The following is a 22,439-nucleotide window of genomic DNA, read 5'->3' as shown; positions in this document are numbered from 1 at the left end:
GATAACCTACTGCCATTTCCACCACTCAAGGAATGCCCTTACACTTATTTGTTCTTCATGTCAGCCTCAGTGATACTGCATTTCTTCACTATGTAGACGATAAGCATTAAAACAGATATACGAAGAGGCAGATCACTTGCAAGCACATTTTAAAATGCTTGGTTTCTGATAGAGTTTTAAGTTCTTGATTTTGCCTTATCTGATTTATCTAGAGGCTGCAGTCTTTAGGTGCTCAAAAATTAAAAATAAATAAATAAATAAAAGGAAAGGGGAAAAAAAAGAGTAAGAAGTCTACTATCATTTTAAAGAGTGTAGCCTGTGGGGAAAAAAAAAATTGTACTTCACTCTAGCTTTCACAGATCTTCAGCTTAAGTTGTAAATGTCTTAAAAGAATAACACAATAAAATCTGAGACTGAAATGTAGAACTTGCAGGTCAGTTAAATACTTAAATTTCAAAGCATGGTAGAGAAAAAGACAAAGATTAATACAAGTTCTGTCTAAATATTGTGAGAATTCAACAGCTTTTTATTCTCTGAAGACACGTTAAAATACCATATTATCACAAATAGCAAACAGTAGCTATATCCTCAAATGATTTCAACAGAAAACAAGATTTCAAGGAAGGAACAAAAGACAGATAACTAATCAAATGCTAGGCTGTGAATGGTCAGTAACTAGTTTTGATCAGAAGTATTTTTCAGAAGTATCTCCTCGTGAAGGGTCTATGTTAGCACTACATAGAGAATGATCAACATGTTTCTTTTCAGTTCACTTCAGCTAAATTATCTAAATTCAACTTCTATCCTTGTTCTTTCCTATGAAAGAAACTTACTACAGTTGATAGAAAAGGCCTTAATGACTTTTTGTCATGCATTTGGTACCTTTAGACTTCTGTTGAAAAATCTTGAGGAGACATAACAGGATGTATTATACTAGTATAAGTCTCAGAGCAACAGAATAATAAAATGTCTCAATCACTACTCTTCTACTGTTGAATTTTTATCATAGAATCACACTAGCAGCTCATCCTAAGCTGTATGCTCTCTGAAGTCTCCAAACCCATTTCAGAGTTGTTAGTCATACCATAACCTCATGTTCCTTCTTGCCGCATCCTCTATTTAGCTTTGATTTATATTGTGTGTATTGTGTGCAAATGGACCTACTTTACCAAACAAAGTGAATGATTGTTTGTACCTCTAGTTAACTACTCCTTTATCAGTTTTTGTACCATATATGTAATTTGGAAGAATAACTTTGGAACAGTGTCAAGTGTTTCCTATGATTTTCCTGAGCTTCCTTATTCAGTGTCTGTTTACTAATGATTAACAACTGCTTAGCAAAAGAACTTGTCTGCTGAAGACATCCACAGCCTTTTTTAGTGCTCATACAAGGGGACTTTATATTTTCAGTAGCCTCTTTAGAAATAAAATACACACAGTACAATTATTGTCTTAGAGTCACTGCACAGTATAAAAGTAAGAATCATAGCTACTACTTATTTTACTGAGGCTTAAATCCTTAGATATTTCTTAGGAAATATTTAAAAGTAATTTTCCTGTAAAATATGGAAAAATGATAAGTTATCTCAAAAACAATCTACAATAATATCCCTTACACACAGAACTCCTTAACTCATTTCTTCACTTTTACATGAGTCTCTGCAATTTTATTTCCCAAGTAAACTAACAACTACAGCTATTTCAAACCTGGTCCTTTTCTAGGGCACTCCAAGATGTCTGTTGCTGTTTAAGAAATAAAATGGGATAAATGCTTACCACCAATCACATTTTCATTCTGTAATCCCTTAGTATGTCAGCAGACTTGTCTTTTGTTTGAGACTGACTACAGTTTGGACGGCTTCAGACTTCAAAAAGGACAAGTACATATCCACTATACACTGACAGAACCGTAGCAAGTTTTCAAGACTTCCCTAACATCCTAAGTATTTAATGTTAATAATTTACTTGAACGAGCTAGAAATCAGTTCAAACAATTCTTCTTGCTCTCTTGAACACTTTCAAATTATCATTCTCCCCAAGTAACTTGAGTCCATCTATGTAATATCTTCCTTAGTAACTAATGGATTGTCTTTGTGACATACAAATATTTTTGCTTTTCAGATTCAGAAGAAAAACACTAATGGAACATTTTGGCCTTTTCTGAAGTAATGGGAACTATTTTTTCATCATTTGGTACTAGAAATACATTAAGTGTCACAAGGCTACATTTAAAAAAAAGAAAAAAAAAAAAAGCTTCCCTGCTCTAATTTCTACCAGTTACATATTTATCCCTTTTATTACTTTTCTTCTGATTTATTTTTATAACTTCAACTTTTTTCACTTATTCTTTTGCATTTTTAAACTCCCACTTAAGCAAGAAAAGTGTTACTTCTGTTTTCTTAACTATAAAGCAGACTTTTAACCATATAGATGCTCCAGAACACAGTCATATAGATAGATGCATTTAATTCAGAGAACTGTATTGTCATTACTACCTCTTCTGAAAGCAACATGAGGAACAAAGTGAATGAAACAGCCTCTGTATCTACATTTTAAAAGTCCACTGTTATCTGCACATACCAAATGTATGGCTAAAAAAAAAAAAAAAATGTTCAAAGCTACTTTTTCGGTTATCAAAAATACCTTTTGTCCTGCTGTGTAGCATCATGAATTCAGTCTCCTAACTGCTGAAACATTTTAGTAGCTCACTTCATAGCTGCCATGTGAAGAAGCACACAAATTTCTTAACTTCTGGAGTAATAGGAGGACAGATATGAGGATACCTCTAAACTCAAACTCCCAGACAGCAGACAAGCATACAGCCAAAAGGCCACAGATGTATCCCACATGTGGTGCTGAAATGGTGGTACTGAAAAACATGGAAATTCTTTGTTTATAATACACTTGTGTGATTTACAGCTGTAATACGCATCAGCTCAGCATTTCAGTTTTATATTTTAAAGCTACAATAATTTTAAAGCTATATTAACAAATAGATATTTTTTTAAGAAAGGAATAAAAAAAAAAATCAAGATAAAGAAAACTGGAAAGTAAAGCTTTCGAAGAGGAGATGAGAATTATTTTTTTCCACTTATGTTTATTTGGAGCTGAATAGAAATTACTGCAAAAATGTAATTACATTTTTCTATTCCAAATTCAGACACTAATTTTACCACTTTTCTTCTTTTTTTTAAGTGAAAGAAATGGAGACTTTCTATTCTGCTCAGAATAAAGTCTCCATGTAAGAAGCTGTATGTGAATGAAGTACTGTTGCACCTTTATCACTAAAACTATCTACAGACAGCGCCAAGAAATAATACTGTCAAATTGAACATCACTAATCTGGGGGAGTGGAGAGGAAAAGGAGATGGAAATCTGCCTGGGCTGAGTCACTGTCAAGACACAGTAAAGAATTATTGCTGTACAAACCCCACGTTATTGAGACACATATTGGCTGACCTAACAGCTAGTTTTTAAAGCGTAGAACAAATACGAGAACCAAGCTCTCCCTTTATACCCTGCACTTCCCTTTCCAAAAAAAGGACAACTAAACTTCTGAATTGCATTAGTTTTCAACTGATGAAGACTTCAAACACTGGAAGTGATGGGAATTTCAAAGTTTAATCTGAAAAGCTGCGCTTCAGAGGAGTTTGTTTCAGTAGGATCCAACTATCACCCAAGCAATGGGTACTATTTCCAAAAGCTAAACTCAAGTGAATTTTGACAAGCAACTAAATTAAAAGTTCCAAGGACAATTTCTTGACCGCTCTACTACTGACTCACCTCACCACACTTTCCCATTTATGTGAGGTTTCTCATTTAAAGTTTGGAATAAGCTTGTAAGTAGAAAAACACACAGATTTATTAAAGAATATGTTTACAAAGCTTTCATAAAGATTAGAAGACAAATGCAGCTATTTTGGTTTTAAAAATCACTATGTAGGGAATTAGGAGATACTGACTTCAGCAAAAAATTCACCATTCTTCTAGTGTTATCACAGCAGAACTTTCAGCAAAAAGATTATATTCACAGATGAAAATACCCAAACCAATATGGCCACAAAGTAATAGCACTACTTTTACACTAACATGTATTAAGCATTCATTTCTTTGCCAGTAAACGTTGCTGTCTGTAGTAATGGTAACACTGAAATAAATTAAATGAATAGCACCAGGTGACTTCAAGTGCTATGAAATAATGAGTTCAACTGTTTATCTACCAAACGTTCTAAAATTACTTTCCATGCCCATGGGAAAGAACTGATGGAAACTCAAGATGTTGCCTATCTTCTATAGGTGTCAAGTTGATAAGGAATGGAAAATTTAGGACCTGTAAAACAGCTGTGCATCCACTCTGACCAAAAGATAATCCTTGAAAACAAACACTAAGGAAACTAGATCCTATCTCTTAAACAACTATCCTTAGGCTATGGCTATGAATACTTTTCTTCACTGAAGAGAGCAGCTGGGATCTGTAACAGAACCATCTCCTAACCTAAATGCTTGAACTGAGTGGAAACCAAGAGCTCATTTATTACAGACAGCACTTGGGAAAGTCTTGATTTTTTTTAAGAAAGCGGTATGGACTTGCCAACATCTTAGTTACAACTGCAGATTTAACCAGTGTAATCATATAGCACAATTTCTGGCTTTTTAAGATGAGGCTTATAAGGAGGAGGGGAGGAGGAGAATTGCCACCATATTAACATTTCAAAGACATGGACAGGACTACTTGGAAGGAATTCTTTCTTTATTTTGAGGAAAAGTTTGTGTTGAAGGAAAATCATGTGGAGAATTCTCTCAAGCTATAACCTCTATCCGAAGTATCTGATCAGCCAAGAACATAGCTGGTATCTCCACTGATGAAACACTTTCGTTTAGGCACTGGTTTTGTCTGATATGCAAAACAGATACTAAAATTTTAATGTTCACAGATGAATTATTCCTCTAAGGCAGGGGTATTCTTACAGCAAGAAGAAAGAGAATAACTTGGAACATACAGTGCATCTTGGAATACTATCACAGAATGGTTTAGGCTAGAAAGATATTCTGGAGATCATCTTGATTAATTCATCGGCTCAAGCAGCGTGACCTTCAGCCAGTTGTCCACAATCATGTTCAGATGGCTTTGGAATGTCTCTAAGGAGAGTAACTCCATAATCTCTCAAGGCAACCCTATTATTATCAAGTGCTTAATCTTTCTTCATTTATACACTCTTCCACCAGTATTTGAAGCTGCTCAGTTACACAGTGGGGTTATAAATTAAATAAAAGATTTTATAATCCCGGGTAACTCTATAAAACATACATTCCCTTAGCTACATCTGCTTTAGGGATAGTTTCACAAGGTTTTGTTTATGTTTAAGTCAAAGAAAAGGTGAAGTAATGTAATTTGGTTATAACACTGCTTGTTAAAGCTAGCAGTCACTCAGGAGATAGATGAAATCATTTATATTTTTAAAATCAATGCATATTACTATCATTCTTGAATACGTCTAGGCAGAGCTCAATAAAGCCTGGTGTATTTCGGCTTTCCACCACATATAAATGGCTCTCTAAATGAAAGATAAAGACGACAACTTTCTCTTACTATACATTTTCTCATTAAAGATATTGAAAATATCATCAGAGCAATGAAATGTTAACACTTCTATGCCTTAATGCCTTACTTATGGAGAAACCCACACAAATATTTATTTAACATATATTAATAAATTCTTTACCATATGAAAATACATTTCATTCTGAAGTCATTGTACAGATTAAACTTGTAGCTCTATGGAAAAGGCTGAATATCGTGAAACTAGTGTTATTGTCCAAAACTGCACGGACCAGAAATCTATAAGTTTCCTGATTTTTTTCTTTCTTTCTTTCTTTTTTTTTTTTTTTTTAAATCAAAAGTAGTTGAACCAAATCATTTTTTTCAGGATGAAATGCATGAACTAATGCATGAACTACATACTTTTAAATTTCTGGTAATTTCTTCCATATTGTTAGGTTAGCAACCTTCATTTTAGGAAGGAATACTCTAATCAAAAGAGCAGTTACTCTTCCAGTCTTACACATTAACATATGGGCTAAGCTCCTTCCTGTTATAGTTTTGAAAAGAGTCCATTGGAAAAAAAAAAACAAACATGACCCAGGAGAAATCCAATGCATCAAAAAAAAATATTGAGAATTTAACTGTGGATTCAAGCCTCAGCTTATTCTGAAGAAATGCAGATCTTTGAAATCTTTGGAGCGTAGGACTGACGTGTGGTATCACAAAAATTCTGGCAGATGATTAAACTTGCCCTTGCCTTCTTGTACAAGGTACCACTATGGGAATGGGGAAATTCAATTTCTTAAAGGGAAAAAAAAAAAAAAAAGAAAAAAAGAAAAAGAAAAAGAAAGAAAAAAATACAGCATAGAGACCAGGACTAAGACTGGTTATGCACACTGCCAAATTGTCAGTGAACCTTGCATGCATAGTTATCAACTTGAGACACTTACATGCCATGAAATGCAAGCTTTTTTTTTATTTTTTTTAAACAGTAACAGAGTTGAACAATAACTAAATAATAAAACCATGGAATAGCCTGGGTTGAAAAGGACCACAATGATTATCTACTTTCAACCCCCCTACTATATGCAGGGTCACCAACTTCCAGACCAGGCTGCCCAGAGCCACATCCCTATCTTGATTGCCTCCAGGGACGGGGCACCCACAGCCTCCTTGGGCAACCTGTTCCAGTGCTTTGCCACCCTCCGAGTGAAAAACTTCCTCCTAATATCCAACCTGCACCTCCCCTGTCTCCGTTTAAAGCCATTTCCCCTTGTTCTATCACTATCTACCCTAATATATAATTTAAATATACACTATATATATACACCATAAAAATATCTAAAGATCCCTTATCAGCAAGTAACTGATAACCATTTCATTGCATTTGCATTTTCACCAAAAAAAAAAAGCTCAAAAACTAGTACATCAGTTGTATTAATTGTAAACAAAAGAATAGCAATGTAAGTATCTTCTGTAAACATCTGAATTAGCAGTGCTATCAAGCATAGAATCTCCATGCACTTAAACATAATGGAATCATGAAATCTTAAGTCACCCTACCAGTTAATCTCCATTCACGCAATGAATGAAACTGAAAAGTTCAAAAATGCATCCAGAATTTTCCTAAACAGACAGACAGGCCTGTCACTGAGTAATTTTCATGCTTCTCTTTCAACCCAGAAATGTAAAGGGTTCTGAGAAAGCAGTACAAGAATCTGAATATTCATTTGGTGTGATCAATGCTGAGTTGAATATGTTGCTATAGGATTTTAAACCTTAAAAATCAATCAGAAAAAGAAAAAGCCACACAAAATTTAAAAAAAAAAAAAAAAAAAAAAAAAAAGTTTCCACTGAGATAAAAAGAGCTAGGGCTATTCTGCCAACCAAATCTGGCAATACTGGAATTAGCTGGTGTAGTTTTATAGAGCACTACCAGAAAAACAGGAAAACAAAGCAAAACAAACAAACCTTTCCATCTACCCACCAACTACCTACAGACAATTTCAAAGATTAAAAAAAAAAAAAGAGAGAGAGAAAGAAAAAGGACCAACTTGTTAACATAAGTGGTAGCATTAAACCAGAATGCACTTACTTGGAATAAAAATTAGTAAAATCTAATGGAGACAATAAGCACTGTAACTGTGGGAAACATACATGCAGTTATATCATTCAACAAAGATCAATTTTACAAGTGTGACTGAACACATCTTCCTACTTCCTGAAATTTACCTGAGAATATATGGACAATACTATCTGGCACACTTCATTTTCTGCCTCTTACCAATAAAGAAATGTGTTTGTGCTCTCTGCATGTCCTTTTAGTATCAACTACATAATGTTAGAAAAGCATTAACGCAAGAAATGGCCAAAAAACATGTGTATATGAAGAAAATAGTACAACAAATATGAAATGATTTTGTGGATATCTTTCTTTAGACAGACATGGAAAAAAATGTATTGCCTAACAAATAAAAGATACCAGGCAATTCCTATAGGCTATTATATATATTATTCTCAGGTGTTATTCTTCATCCGTTTCTATTACTCTGAAGCTCTTTAAGGATTTGGACACTAACTGATATATGAAAAAGTAAAAGAAAACATGGTCCAGAGACACAGGACCCTGAGTGAAACATGATACAGTTATGCCATCTGAAAAATGCATGTGTAATTCTAATTTTGGCATCCTACTGATTATGTATACTGCTCTTTCTAGTCCTTTCTTGATTAAAGACCTTTGTTCAGAAAGGGAAGCACATGCATTTCCAGATGGCATAAATATGCTGCAATGACTGAACATTTCACGAACATATACAGAACTGACAGCACAATAGAAAGAAAACACTGCATTCGTATAATATAAGTAGACTAACAAACTTGAAATAAACCATGCAGCTCAATTAAGATTGTCTAAACCTGAAGATACACCAACTTCTAACTTAACAACAGTTAGTAAAAAAGATAGAAAATAAACTGCAGTAGTAGATAGATTTTAAGATATCAGCTTATTCAACAAAGGTCAAACAAAACCAAGGTGTTTTTTTCCCTATTTCTGATCAAACGTTTTAAACCATTAGTTCACACAAGGTTAGCTTTAAAATATTTGCTTTCTGTTCAGCTTGATATCTTACTTTTCCTGTATATCTTAAATCTTGTTGATATTATTATTTACACTCAAATTCAGCTCCTCTCTCGAAGTTGATGACTCTCAGTCCTATTTATATTTCAAGACCTTTTACCTCCTTCAGTCCATTGCCGTAAAGCCCCGTCCTCTGCTCAGCTTGGCTAAATCCTACACTTACTTACTCTTCCCCTTTCAGATGGTGCTTTTTATTGTTTAGGGTTACAGATATCAGAATCATATTTGCTCCTAAGGTCAGTAAAGCATGCAACGGTTTCAGCTCAAATCTCTCCCTTGACCTCAGTCTGATGTCACTGTTAATGGCAAGAACATCTGCTATGTATTTTCCTCCTCCAAAATGACAACTTTTTCCCTCCTAAAAAATTTAGAGCAAGCATAAATTTTTATCATTTTTCCTCTTGTGTCTGAATTTTCAGTGGAGGTAGACTCCACTTTTCCATGTGCCGCAGTAGCTATAGGAATCCAGCGCCATGACCAAAAAAATGTAATGGTGGGAAAAATAAGAGTGTTTACCCCAATCTTTCACAAATCAAACATATTTCATTACTGCTAATGGCTTTAGTCTTACCTCGTGGAAAATATGATGCAATTTGTCTTCTGACATTCTAGTCACTAAGAGAAAGGATTTCAATTATTTCAAGAACTCCTGAGGACCACAGTCAAGAAGGAAAAGTAAATTAGCATTATGAATCAAATGTACTTGCCATATACACAGTGAATTCTTGACTAGGATTTCACTTGCAACAACATGTATAAGGCCCTTGTTGACACTGTAGAGCCCAAACATTCTCACTGTTAAAATCATTATTATCCATTTCCAATGCCCCTGCACCAGTTTTGACTTGAAAAATAGCATTATTTAGCTGCTCTAATAGAGAGCTAACAAACAAACTGTCTATGTCACCTCTGCACACAATCTGTAAGAACTGTTTTTTAATTACAAATTTAAAAGGACTTTAGCTTGTATAATTTGTACTCTTTAGTGCCCTCAATCATTAAATCGCTAGAGCACTGTCTTGTTAAATATACCTTTCTCTACTTTGAGGTATTTGAGATGAACATGAAGGACATTGATTTTCTAACCACAAATTATAAAGTGAGAGAGTTCAGGAAAAGCTCTTTAAATTCATGAAAACTGCTGAAGCTATTACAAGAAACACTGAATGCTTGTATAGAAAAAGCAGAGAGACAAACTTCATTTCTGAGCAAGTAGTTTTGGAAGTGATTATGGAACAAGTTTAGTTTGAACACTTTGTTAATTCTCTCTCAAGACAAAGGACAGGTATATAAGCTTAATTTTTCAGAGAAAGGATTTTCTTTCCGCAACTATGTTGTTTTTATCTCTAGACTATGTCACTGTAAAAAGAATTTTAAAATGCAACTATGTCAGGCAGGTAATATGCATAACTTACCATGATCAACTGACTAGAACAAATACTTCTAGCTACCCTATGTCTAAATAACTTACTAAAATACTTTTTTTACAAATACCTTGAAAAACAATTTCTTTTACAACCTCCAAGGACTCCTGGCAGCAGAACATCTTAATTAGTAACTTTACAGGTGTTTCAAACTAACACACAAATTTACCGCCAGGCTGATTATTCCTTGGATCTGTTAAATGAGAGAATTCATTTTGGACTTTACAGCAAATAAAAATATATTTTTGCCTGCCATAACAAAGAACAAAACCGCCAGCATAAATTCTTAGAAGTATAATTGGTTTGCTGTATATTTTACTGCTGTAAAATGTATATTTTTGCAGTGCACAAAAATTAGAATAAATACTTCATATTTTAATGAGTTTCAAATAAAAAATGGACATGTGATAAGCACACTTCTGAAGTGCACAAATTTTTCCACACAATCAGCAAATTTGCTTAAGTAGTAATTTTTCTTACTGATTTGCAATGAGAGCCATTTCTGGCAATACAGCAGTGGCTGTGCAGGTATCTCTACAACCTACGCCAACTAGGGAAGAGAGTGACCAGAGAGAAAAGAGAGAAAGACTGTTTATTTCTTCACAGTTGTCAGCTTGTAGACTACTGTCATTACTAATACATGGTATTATCAACTCCATTCCTATATTGTTTGTGTGGAGAGGGTTGTTTGGAAAATAACAGATTAGCAAGAAGATTGACTTTGCAGAAATCTTCATGGTGTAAAAGGCAACATTAATCAGGACGTCATTTCACTGGGCTCAGTGATTTACATAGACTGTATTGACATAAACTGCATATGACAATTTTTCAGTTTTGATTCTTAATATACATGTGCATTTATTTGAAATATCCCTTTAAAAATCTTTCAGTTTTCTATTCACTGTTAAGTACACTCCTGGTCACAATACCAATTCTGAGCTATGTTACAAACAACATTTAGTTACTGCTGAGAATGACTTAAAATTGTGTTATTTGATGTATGTCAGCATAAAATATAAATAACATGGACAAAAAGAAAAAAATCAAGGTGGTGAATGGCTGATTTACAACACCAGTTTCTCCAAGTAGGTAGCAAGATTATACTTGCAGTTCCTTTTTAGATCAGGAAACACAAAATGATAGGAACTTCTATTTTTCAATTCGTAGCCAAGAAATTTAAATATACATATATGTAAAATACATATATATAAAATATTATTATAGTATATATATATATATTATATAATATATATATAATATCTATATATAATATAGATATATATATATTATATATAATATATATATATATATAGGTATATTATATATAAAATATAGATAGATATTTAATCAGTATCAGTTGCCTCTCTAGGCTACTTTAAAGGCCAAGATAAGCTCACAACTTTTCTCTAGCTGTCTTTCAGATTTCCAAGTCTACTTCTTTTGTATTTTACTGATAGTGATTTTGTTCAGGGAAGAGGAAAGTAGAGGTTTATGCTACAGTGAAAGAATACAGTCAGCACTATTCCAACTAAACAGTAAAATCAATATATATACTGTTTCTTGGATGGACTAGCTGAATACAGGCTAACAATTTTTTTTTGTTTGTTTTAATTAGACATGGACAGGTTCTAAACAAAGCTGCAAAGTAATATGAGTTCAGTTTGAAGTCATTAAAATATATTTTCTATTGTCCTGTGAGCTGTACAGCAACAAAGCACTAAGAGAACTTGCATGGAACTTTACAAGAAGTTGTAAATTTCAGGATATTATTTAGACTTCTGCATTAAATCAACCTACTTAAGTTAAAACTTTATCCCTATCTAAACTGCAAATGTTACACATCACCCAAAAATAATGACCATACTTCAGTCACTATTGCTTAGTAATTAAATAAAATAGATTTAGAATAATCAAACAATAATTAACAATTTACATATATATATATATAAATACACTATATGTACAGACAAACCCCTCTTGTACCAGATTATACAAGATAACTTGTATCTGATTACGAAAGCCATTGATAAAAAGCTTATATCAAATATATAGACCGCAGGTATGCAAAGCTAAAATGACAACTTTTTACAGCTCTGATTACAGTGTCATGGATGTTATTTGAAGTAAATTCCACAACACCAATTCCTAGGTTGGAAATACAGGTTATTATTGGAGGGCAGAGGACAGATGTTTGTAACTTTTCTTCACGTACTGATATCTTACTACATTTATTTTCCCCCACCAGATTTTTGTTTCCTCCAAATGTTTATGTCTTGCTAAAAGATTCAGAACAATAAAGCACTGCAATAATTTAGACGGAATGAGCAATAACAATCAACTGATTGTTTTCAAACTCCTTTCCAGTAGCAAGGACCCGCCACAAGTTAGCATGTGTTCCAAATGTGGTCCCAAAATAAATTCCTTCTTACAATTCTGAGAATTTAGAAGCATCTAATAAATGCAATTATATGTTAAAGAAGATATCAAATCAGCACATCACTATGTCAAACCAGAATATCACAGAGAATGTGTGGAAAGCTCAGTAATACATTCAAAGAAACATCAATTTCCATGAGTGGATTATAAGACTTGACAGCAGTACAGAAAATCACCACTAACAACAACAAACACCATCAAGTATCACAACTCTGCTTCAAAACACAACCTTACTACAGCATCTAAAAACACCATCCTAACTTTGGCAAGAGGAGCTATTTCTCTAACAAAATTAGGTAATTATTTATTCCTGCTCCGCTGCTCCCACTTGTGAAGAAGACAATCCACAATAAAGTGTGATATCAGTCTTCTCTTCTTCAAGCTGAACAAACCATCCACTCATCATAGCTCTTTCCCCTAGACAGTTACCATCTTTGTAGCCCTCCTTGGGATGCTCTCTAACAGTTTTATGCCCTTTTTGTCCTGCAAAACTGCACACTGTACTCAAGGTGACGCTGCACCACTGCAGTGTAGAACTCACCAATCATTTCCCTTGACTAGCTGGCAGTACCACGCTTGATGCACCCCAAGATATGATTGGCCTCACAGGCTGCCTAAGCGCTCTGTTGACTAGTGTTCAACTTGCTGCCAAGCAAGACCGTAGGATCTCTTTCAGCTAGGTTGCTCTTCAGCAGAAATGCAGTGCTGGGAAGTGGGAGGAAATTATCAGCTTGGGTTTTAGTTCTGCATCCCAATATTTAGATTTAGTGAGACCCCAACAGATTTCTAGTCTACCACCTTAACCACTTGGCTACAGCTACACCAATGTACAACCTACAAATACCAATTATGCCCTGGGAAAATGCGTATGCTTTGTATGATCAAAAACAAAAAGCATGGAGCTCAAAAGCAGTAAAGAAACGTTTCATATTACTAATGATATAATACCTGCAGAATAACAAGGATTTGTGTGTGAAAACACAAAAAAGGAAACTAGCATCAGTTATGTTTTATATTAAGCAAAGCAATTCAAAATAAATCTTAGATGAAATATTCAATGCTACTTGCAGGAACCCTGAGATTTAAAAACCAACAAAACACAATGAGACAAATGCTCTTTTACGGAACAGGTTCTCACACAATGATACCAACCCAGAATTCAAAGACCTAGAAATGTGTTCTTGAAATTGCACAAAATGTGTCTGGGAAACATGTTTCTGTAACAGAGCCACATTCAAAATTTGACAAACAATCTATCTTCCAAAGCACTGCTAAGTTATCTTATAGAACACTTCTACATGAAAATCTGATTCACCTAAAATTTAACACATATATGAAAATTGGCTTAAAATTTCAAATCTTGAATTTAAAAATATAGAATTTATCCTCACTGACAGAAAATTAAAAATAAAAAAAATTAAGTTATGTCACATGCTGTCTAGCAGTAGTTAGCATTCCCCAGAATTCTAAGTTCAGTTTACAGCATGTAAAGTAAGGCAGCAAAATTAGATTAGTGCTATTCTATCAGGAAGCAGCTGATCTTGATTTGTTTATTGGGCAATGAAATTAGGAACTTGTTTTCAGAGGTCAGAGCAATTTTTCTTTTTTTTTTTTTTTTTGGTCAGAATTACTAATATACAGAGTCCCCATGATACAAATGAACAAGCAGAGATGCGTAAGTATGTGTACTAATGGGGAGGGAGAAAATTCTGTTTGTTTGTTTGTTTTCTTTGTATTCTTTTTTAACCGCAAGGTAATGTATTTCAAATGTATCTTACAATACCTGAAGAGTTCTTAAAGTTACACATCAGGTGAGATGGGGATAATCTTGTAGCTTTCAAGCCTGAGATTATGTAATAGCTACACCCATGTTTTGTTATGTACAGCATATAAACATACTAGTCCTAAACTGAGCTTCTGAGAAACTAATTCAAGTGTATGCTCTTAAACCCTCAAGTATATAGATATAAGTGATAGAGAAGAACCATTGCCCTTACAGTGAGCTACTTTTAAATCATTCTGCCTCTCCCAATGGCTTTCCTCTCTCCTTTTTAATAGAGCAGTTAGCCGAATTACTTGGGAAACAAATCTGAACTCTCGGTGACCCTGGTTATCCAAACAACATATCATTGATGGTTCGGAGCAAAGTAACTATTTAAACCTTGAATCAGGACAGTTTGGACAGCATGAGGAGCTTTGCCATTCTACTTTCCTCATTCAGTATACATTAAATTTTGGTTATTCTGCACTTCTCTGAGTATTTTCAAGCTGTAGCAGACTCGTAATGAACTCATGGAACTGAGCATAGAAAAGTAGCCACGGGAAACTGAAGGGACGAATAACTGCATCTTTTCCATCAGCCAATTACTAACAGCACTGTAGCTAAGATGGAGCTAACATCCTCCCTGTTTACAAGTTTACTTAAAAGGCAAGAAAATAAAAACAACTGAGTCTGTCGCATTACTGTAAGAAAGACGACTGCTAGCACTCAAATTATTGTTTATCAAAGGACATTTAATCAATTTAAATGCCAGTACAAAAAAATCTTGCCGGATTTCCATTATTTATTATATGTGGAGTAACTCGCTAAGGCACTTGGAAAGATTTACTTCCAAGTGGTCACCTACTTAGATCAAGCTCTAAATCACTGACTCTGTGATGGTGTTTGTTTAGGTGGCAGCAGTTTAGCTGGCTGAGCCTCAATGGCCCCTTACTGAGATCTCTGTGTGTGTGGCCCTTTTCGCGCTGCAGCTGGCTCGACACACAAGCCCCACTGTATACAGAATCCATTGTTATTTTAATGTGACTCTTAACAGTCTGCTTTGCGCTCACCATCCTAAAAACAGTTTCTAAGGACAGTTCCTAAGAATGCCCTCCGGCAAAGTCACCTGTCATAAGGAAGATAAATCAGAGAACAGAACAAATTAGAAGTTTTAAATTTGCAACATTTTAGGCTCAGTTACACCAGGCTGAGATGCAGCTAGAAGCAGTATTCCTACAACTCTTTTTCTTTTACCACTCAAAAAAGCTAAGCATGAATATGCTAACATCCCTATGGATTTTATTTATGTTAAATTGTGATTCTTAATCTGTACAAAATAAAATAACGTGGTACAATAATACTACAAAATATACTATACAGATCTTTCCTCTCAATCAGATATAAATTATTTATGACCTCTGGAAGTTTACATCCATTCAAAACAAAAAAATCATGACCTAAGTAGATCCACTTGTGATGCTAATCTTCACAATGCTTAATATATAAAAATGCAAAATATATAACACCTTTATGAGGATTTGATAATGTAGTTTTGGTTTCACTCAACCAGAAAGGTAGTGGAATGATTGAAATCATGTGCTTTCAAGCATCTAGTTTTGATGATGAAAAATCAGTTCATGGGAGGAATCTACCTGTTTATTAACAAAACAACAGGTGAACTGGATCATAAGCAGCAGAATGACACTGCAGATGCTGTCTATGAGTCCCCAGATACTTATGCTGACTGGAAGAGTAAAAAAAAATGGTCACAAGAATTTTACATCTGGATATAGGTTGCCTTCTTATACCCTAAACTGCTGCATGTCTCCTCAGCCTTCAAAACAGGGGTTTGGAAAATAAGGGTTATTCCATCCTTGTGGATCCAGCATTACAGAAGGAGAAGTCATTTGTAGACAACTCTGAACTTATTTATTTCCATAAACAAATAAAGAATAATTATTTTTCTCTATCAGCTGGGAAAGGAAAGCCATAACAATCCTTATGGGCTTATTTGTAAGTTTTCCTCAGTGAAACATTTAAACTTTTACAACCTTTATTGTTATAGTGGAGAATCAGTCATACCACTGTCAAACTTTCCATCCAGACAACAGAAGGCACAACAAGCTTTGAACAAACAAACTGTGGCACTTGAAGGAGGATGATAAACCTCTCTTCATGAGGCAACTTGCAGAAACTATGTTCTCTACCCTCTTGGTCTTCAGCATTCATGCACATGTGCATGTGATGGCATGGACATGATGTAAATATTACTTCTACAGTAAAGAAGTTCATCACATCACAGGCTGGCAGAGTTCATGCATATAATAGCCTGGGCAAGCAAGCAGAGACTCACAGGTTTTAGGGGTGGAAAATACCTATTAGGTCATCTAATACATTATACTGCCAATATAGCATAATTTCTTACAGTGCATTTTTCCATTTCTTTCACCAATCCAGCCTTAAGCACCTGATGCAATGGGGCTGCTACCACTTCCTCAGGCCAATGCTTTAACAGTTAAACAAATTTTAACATTAGAAAGTATTTCCTAATAACATGCCTACATTTTTCCTTCGCTTAACGTCACTTCATTATTCTTCTTTGCACTCCTGTAGACCACCCAATGTAGCTTTGGCACTTTCATTTGAGTGAGGTAGATCCTTCACAAACTGCTACCAGAAGTGTTAAAAGTAATTTCAGAATGGTAGTTTACTGCACTTATGGGAAGTAAATTTCAGTAGCTAGCACATTTTATCAAGTGACTATTACCAGTCACCAGGCAAAAGTCATCAACAGATAGCATTATCAGAAGATTGGAAAACAGATTCGCAAACACAAGTAAGAACAAACAAAACAACAACGACAGAAGAACAGAGTAGTGTTCTATTAAAGTCCTATTTTGCTGGACACTATTAAAGTCCTGAGAATAGCTGTGTGTGCTTGCATGTATGTATATGCACACACACATACCATATGTTTAAATATAACTACCAAACTGAAAAAGGAAATCATCAGGATAAAAAACAAAGAATATTGTTGGCATAACTAACTTCATATCAACCAATCATTAAATTTCTGTTCCACAACACTTTTGAAAAGCTTTTTTAGCCTTTATGTTTTAAACACTAAGTTCCAAATTGAACTAATAAACTACAGAAGATTTACCACCTGCCATATGAAAACTTTTGTTTTTATAACAGATTTTGAGTGTTTATAGTACTACACACAGTAAGCTAATTGTATACAAAATATATTCCACATACGCAGATACCCATAAAAAGAAAATAGGGAACAATAAATACACAAAGATGGTATACAAAGCTGTAGCAATATGCCTTTACCACATGGTTATCGTATGTAAAAAGACAGTTCTATTTTATCGCTATTTTCTGCTTTCTCAGACACTTTTTGCCAACTGAAGTAACAAAAAACAGCAAACACCATGTTATTTTTAGCTACTGTGAACAATAAATGCATTAAAATATTTATTTCAATTATTTCTTTATCTAAATATGAGTTTTCTTAACAAGGGAACAGAAAAAGATGTGACTTGTCTTGCAAACTGCAAGTTTACCGCCATACAACTTGCCTTTATAGACTTCCTCAACTGTTGCTTGTCTCCTTGGCCTTCACCATAAATTATTTAAGCTGCTTTTAACATGCCCATTGCAATTGGATTATACATGTTACAGATTCAGCCAGCTATTATTTGTACAATGAGGGATATATACAAGGGATGCTCTGAAAGTAATGCTTCCTGTTTTATTATGTTGGCTCACTACATCAGAGGCAGATGTTGGTATGAAAGTAGAGGCTAAACATTCCCAACAGTATTCTGTTACATGTTGTTGCCATGTGACAGATGGCAGCAGAGGGGCAATATAACAGAATGCTGTCTGACACAGAAGTGCAGATGACATAAAGGTGTGTCCCTGAATTTCTCTATGAGGAAAAAAAAACCAACAAAACCATACCTACTGACATTCATCAACACTTGCTGAACATTTAAGGAGACCAGAGAACGGATGTGAGTACAGTGGCACAGTGAGGCAGTGGGTGGTGTGTTTCAGCAGCAGTGACTAGTAGGTCACCTCCACTGCTGCAGATTTTTCATGAGAATGGCATACGAGCTCTTGTTCATTGCTAGCAGAAATGCATAGCTAATGGTGGTGACTATGTCAAAAAATAATGTTTTGTTCTAGCCTAGAATTTCCTCTAATAAATAGTTTTATTGTGCTCTTTCTGTCTGTTGCAGTTACCACAAATATACCATTCCTATGTAAGGCACCAGGCCATAACTCAACTGAACCTAAGGTATATTCAGAATGGAAAAGATAAATGATTTTTAATAAATGATTTTTATTTTTTTTTCCCCAAAGGAAATCCATATTTAATTTTTGATAGGAATTAGAGGCTTATCCACATGGAGCACTGTGGCAAAGCACTTCATTGGAAACTACTGGCAAAGGTGGGCATAGGTTACTGTGCCTAATCAATATCATGCTATTGGTAAGTTGGTAAGTTTCATGAAAAATAACTAAGATAAATTTTGTGTATGAAGTATTCATGTGCATCTAACAAAAGGCATGTGGATTTTCCTGGTATACAAAAATAAGCATCTGTATATTCAGTAGGTGAAAAATAATAGCAATATTAGCTGCATGAGCTGATATCCCTTTTCTAGTTCACAAGTTATATCAATACTTTTCAGGTTTGTTTGTTTGTTTTAACTAAAAAGTGTTAAATATATTCATTAAGACTAAAAAAAAAAGTTCAGCATTTCAAGATCCAATCAACTATGTCTTCATGCATACTTTCCCAGAATTTCTCCCTTTGCTATGTATCTATAACTATACTGACTTAAGAATACTGATCTTTTAATTATTTCTGATAATTCAATAGACCATTCTCATAATGGAGGTTGGTAATATGAGGTAAGAGAGAAGCAGAGAACTTAAGGTATGATGTGCACTGTCAAAATTGGAAATAACTGCTTCCTCTTCCCTCGTGATCAAGTTTTTATGTAAGAATACAGAGACTAACAAATCTTTCTGCTGGACTGAAAAAGTACTGCATTTCTTTTGTTAGTTGTGCACTTCAATCAACACCTACACCATCCCCCACCAAAGAAGAAAATTGCTCTTCTGAACACTAGGAAGGTTTTAGTTTGTACGTATAAACACATTTGCTGAAATAGGAAAAAGAATATACTCCTACTGACTAAACAAGTTACAGATACATATTTCTTTAGAAAAATAACTGCTGGGAAGAAACAAACATGACTAAAATTCTGTGTTTAAGTTGCAGGAAGTCTCTTTAGGTTTTCTTAGTAGCAAAAAAACATTTAAGTGAATTTCAGCCCTCAGGATGTACAGAGCTCAACATGATTATTTCCTTATCTGATGCCAAAAGATATACACCACGAATACTTTCCCAGAAACTTCAGAAAATGTTTGAAACACATTCTATTGTATACATGAAAATTATTTATATTTCTGACAAAGGCTCTGGCAATTTAGTTGGTCGCATTAGTATAATATATAGGGAAAAAAAGGTGCGTTTTCACCCAAGAAACACAAACTACTGTTTTGATGCCCAAGCTCAAAAGCACGTATAGCAATCAGGACACTTTATTTTCAATTACTTCGGCCAGATTATTTTCCCAAACTGACATAAAGATGCTTTCATGTGAATTAAGTTTCTCATAAGCCTTAATTGATGGAAACGTATTAGGTGGCCCATATATATGAAGATATTTTCCCTTAATAAAATATAGTATGTATTTCATCTGTCTGGTATTCAGAATATATTATGTGTGACACAGACAAGAAAAACAAGATTGCTAAAATTACAGGTCTTATTTTCTAAGTAAAATTTTGATCCTAGCCTTGTAATACTGCTGCAATACAGTATGTAGTATACATACTTAAGCCTAGAGCTTTTGTGAACAGCAGTAAGACTGGAGTGTGTACAAGAAGTGTCAAGAAAGCAATACAGAGCCCATAAGGTCTTGCGTAAGTACCCAGAAGAAGTGATAATACAGCTTGAAAGACCTAATCACCTAATTTTTGGGCACCTTAATTAAGAGCTCGAAATTTCCTAAACAGTACAAGGAAAACATCTAGCCTATAACAAAGCACTTTCAAGAGGCCTAACTTCATGCCACTGAATCTCTCCTTCTCCACCTACTAAAATATAGTTAAGAATCTGAGCTTGGCTTCCAAAGCACTTAAGGGAGTTGCTACAGGTTAGTGAATGGCCCTTACTTTATAGCAAACTTATCCTCATCTCACCTAAAAGACACAACATACATGAAGCATATATCTATTCTCATTTCAGGTTTGTAACTGAACTCCATGATGCATTCTTAATTTCTTTCCAATTTAGAGAACAGAATACTCCCATCTTCAACAGAAGTATTCCAGATAAGGTAGCTCCTTGAGGGTTGGTTTCTTTGTTATATGTTAATTTCTTAAAAGTTTATACATGACAAAATTAGTCAAAGGAAGAGCAAGGTATGCCTCAACAGTCTGAAGCAGAAACCTTTTTTATTAAAAAAAAAAAAAAAAAAAAAAGCCACAGATGGGAAAATCCTTAGATAATTTCCTTCTGGGAATAACTCTATTATGGATTTTTTTTTTCTGCAGGAATGAAAGATCTGCCCAAAGATACTGCTTTATCTGCAATCTTGTTTCTATTCTTTGCCCATAATTTTCTTCCCCATAATAGCACCAATAAACTGATTGAAGAACTGTGCCCTGAATGTGATTACACCCACAGTCCAGTCCGAAGAGCTACTTGTCCTAACAGTCAAGTGATTTCACTGATGTGGCTGAGAAGTCAGTAATCTCAACAATTATCACAGCACTGATGACACAGTTACAAAACTTGGCAACTGCATTGCATTTAATTTCAGAGAAGAAAGGGCAGGAGCAAGGAGGATTTCCTTAGATTAGCTTCCCAAGAAAAGTTTCAACACCAAATCATAATGTGAAACAACCAATGGTATGTGCAGATACAGACAATACTACTTTGTTCCTTGCTTTAAGAATCCTTTCCTTTGCAGCCAAAAAACGAAGTCACAATTTAATGCGGTTCTAAGCAGGAAACCAATTTATTGTAAGTTTTCAAAATGTTTAAAGTAATAGAAAAATGTATTTTAAAAATACATTTTCTCATTTGAAGGCAAATTTAGGATGCTTTTTTTCTTTTCTTTTTTTGATAAAGTATAAAGGAAAAGGGAAAAAAGAAACAAGAAGTAGAAAAGCACTAGAGGCCCGAATTTTAAGATATAAGGAAGCTAGGAGTAAAAACAAAACTGCAATGTATGGAGCACATACAATAAATTAAAATTAGAGAAGTAATACTCTTATTTTTACATTTAAGATAGATATATCAAAGAAATAGCTCTAGTTGAGAGGTTTAGACAGGAAACTACAAGTTTTTTTCTAATTTAAACCAAAGTGGAGCTCAACATATTTATTCAATCTGAAATAAGTATAATAATTGTATTTCATTTCAAATAAATTAAAATATAGAAACATACCTATGTTTTATTTACAAGTTACCAATCTCATAATTAACAGTCAAATTTAAACATTTAATCATACTTACAGAGCCATCTTTCAAATTTCTTTCATAGGAGAAGTGACACTGTGCATTTTCTTCATTCACTGAAACAGTGAAGTTGTATTTACCAGCTGATTCTTCTCCAAGTATCAATGCTTTCTTTAGTTCTTCAACATATTTTTCTCTGTTCATTTCCATGTCAGCAGCCTCCCTAGAAATTTCAGCTTCAGAAACTATCACAAAAAAAAAAAAAAAAATTAATTAATATTCACGTGAACTAATACGCATATTTATATATCCCTAAAGACACTCACATGTTCTATTAGTTTTTTCTGAATGTGTTAACCCCAGGCAGTAGACAGACAACTGTCACCTCACATATTTTTATTTTATTTCTTCCAAACTCATTACTTGTAATCTTACAACAAAGTAAACTCTCAATTTACAAATGAATATGAAGGTGAATCCATGTTGTACTGTTTAAATACATGACCCACTAAATGCAAGATGTATCCCCACTCTGTATTAGATCAACTGTACCATGAAAATTTTACTCCTCTCCTTTG

The 22,439-nt window shown here is 34.2% G+C and overlaps 1 protein-coding gene across 3 annotated transcripts in view; it reads right to left on the bottom strand.

Annotated features, from left to right (window-relative positions):
• Positions 1-22,439, bottom strand: part of XRCC4 (X-ray repair cross complementing 4) — a 175,648-nt gene that overhangs the window by 125,374 nt on the left and 27,835 nt on the right. For all 3 annotated transcript variants that reach the window (XM_052700530.1, XM_052700531.1, XM_052700532.1), the window contains one exon: positions 21,919-22,106. In XM_052700530.1, the coding sequence (XP_052556490.1) occupies positions 21,919-22,106 (188 nt within the window). The remainder of the gene's footprint in view (positions 1-21,918; positions 22,107-22,439) is intronic.

This window comes from Tympanuchus pallidicinctus, unplaced genomic scaffold (assembly GCF_026119805.1).
Source record: "Tympanuchus pallidicinctus isolate F22 unplaced genomic scaffold, pur_lepc_1.0 scaffold4, whole genome shotgun sequence".
In the NCBI taxonomy this organism is placed as follows: domain Eukaryota; kingdom Metazoa; phylum Chordata; class Aves; order Galliformes; family Phasianidae; genus Tympanuchus; species Tympanuchus pallidicinctus.
Note: the sequence above shows the minus strand (reverse complement) of the source record. Positions and strands in the feature narration are given on the sequence as shown.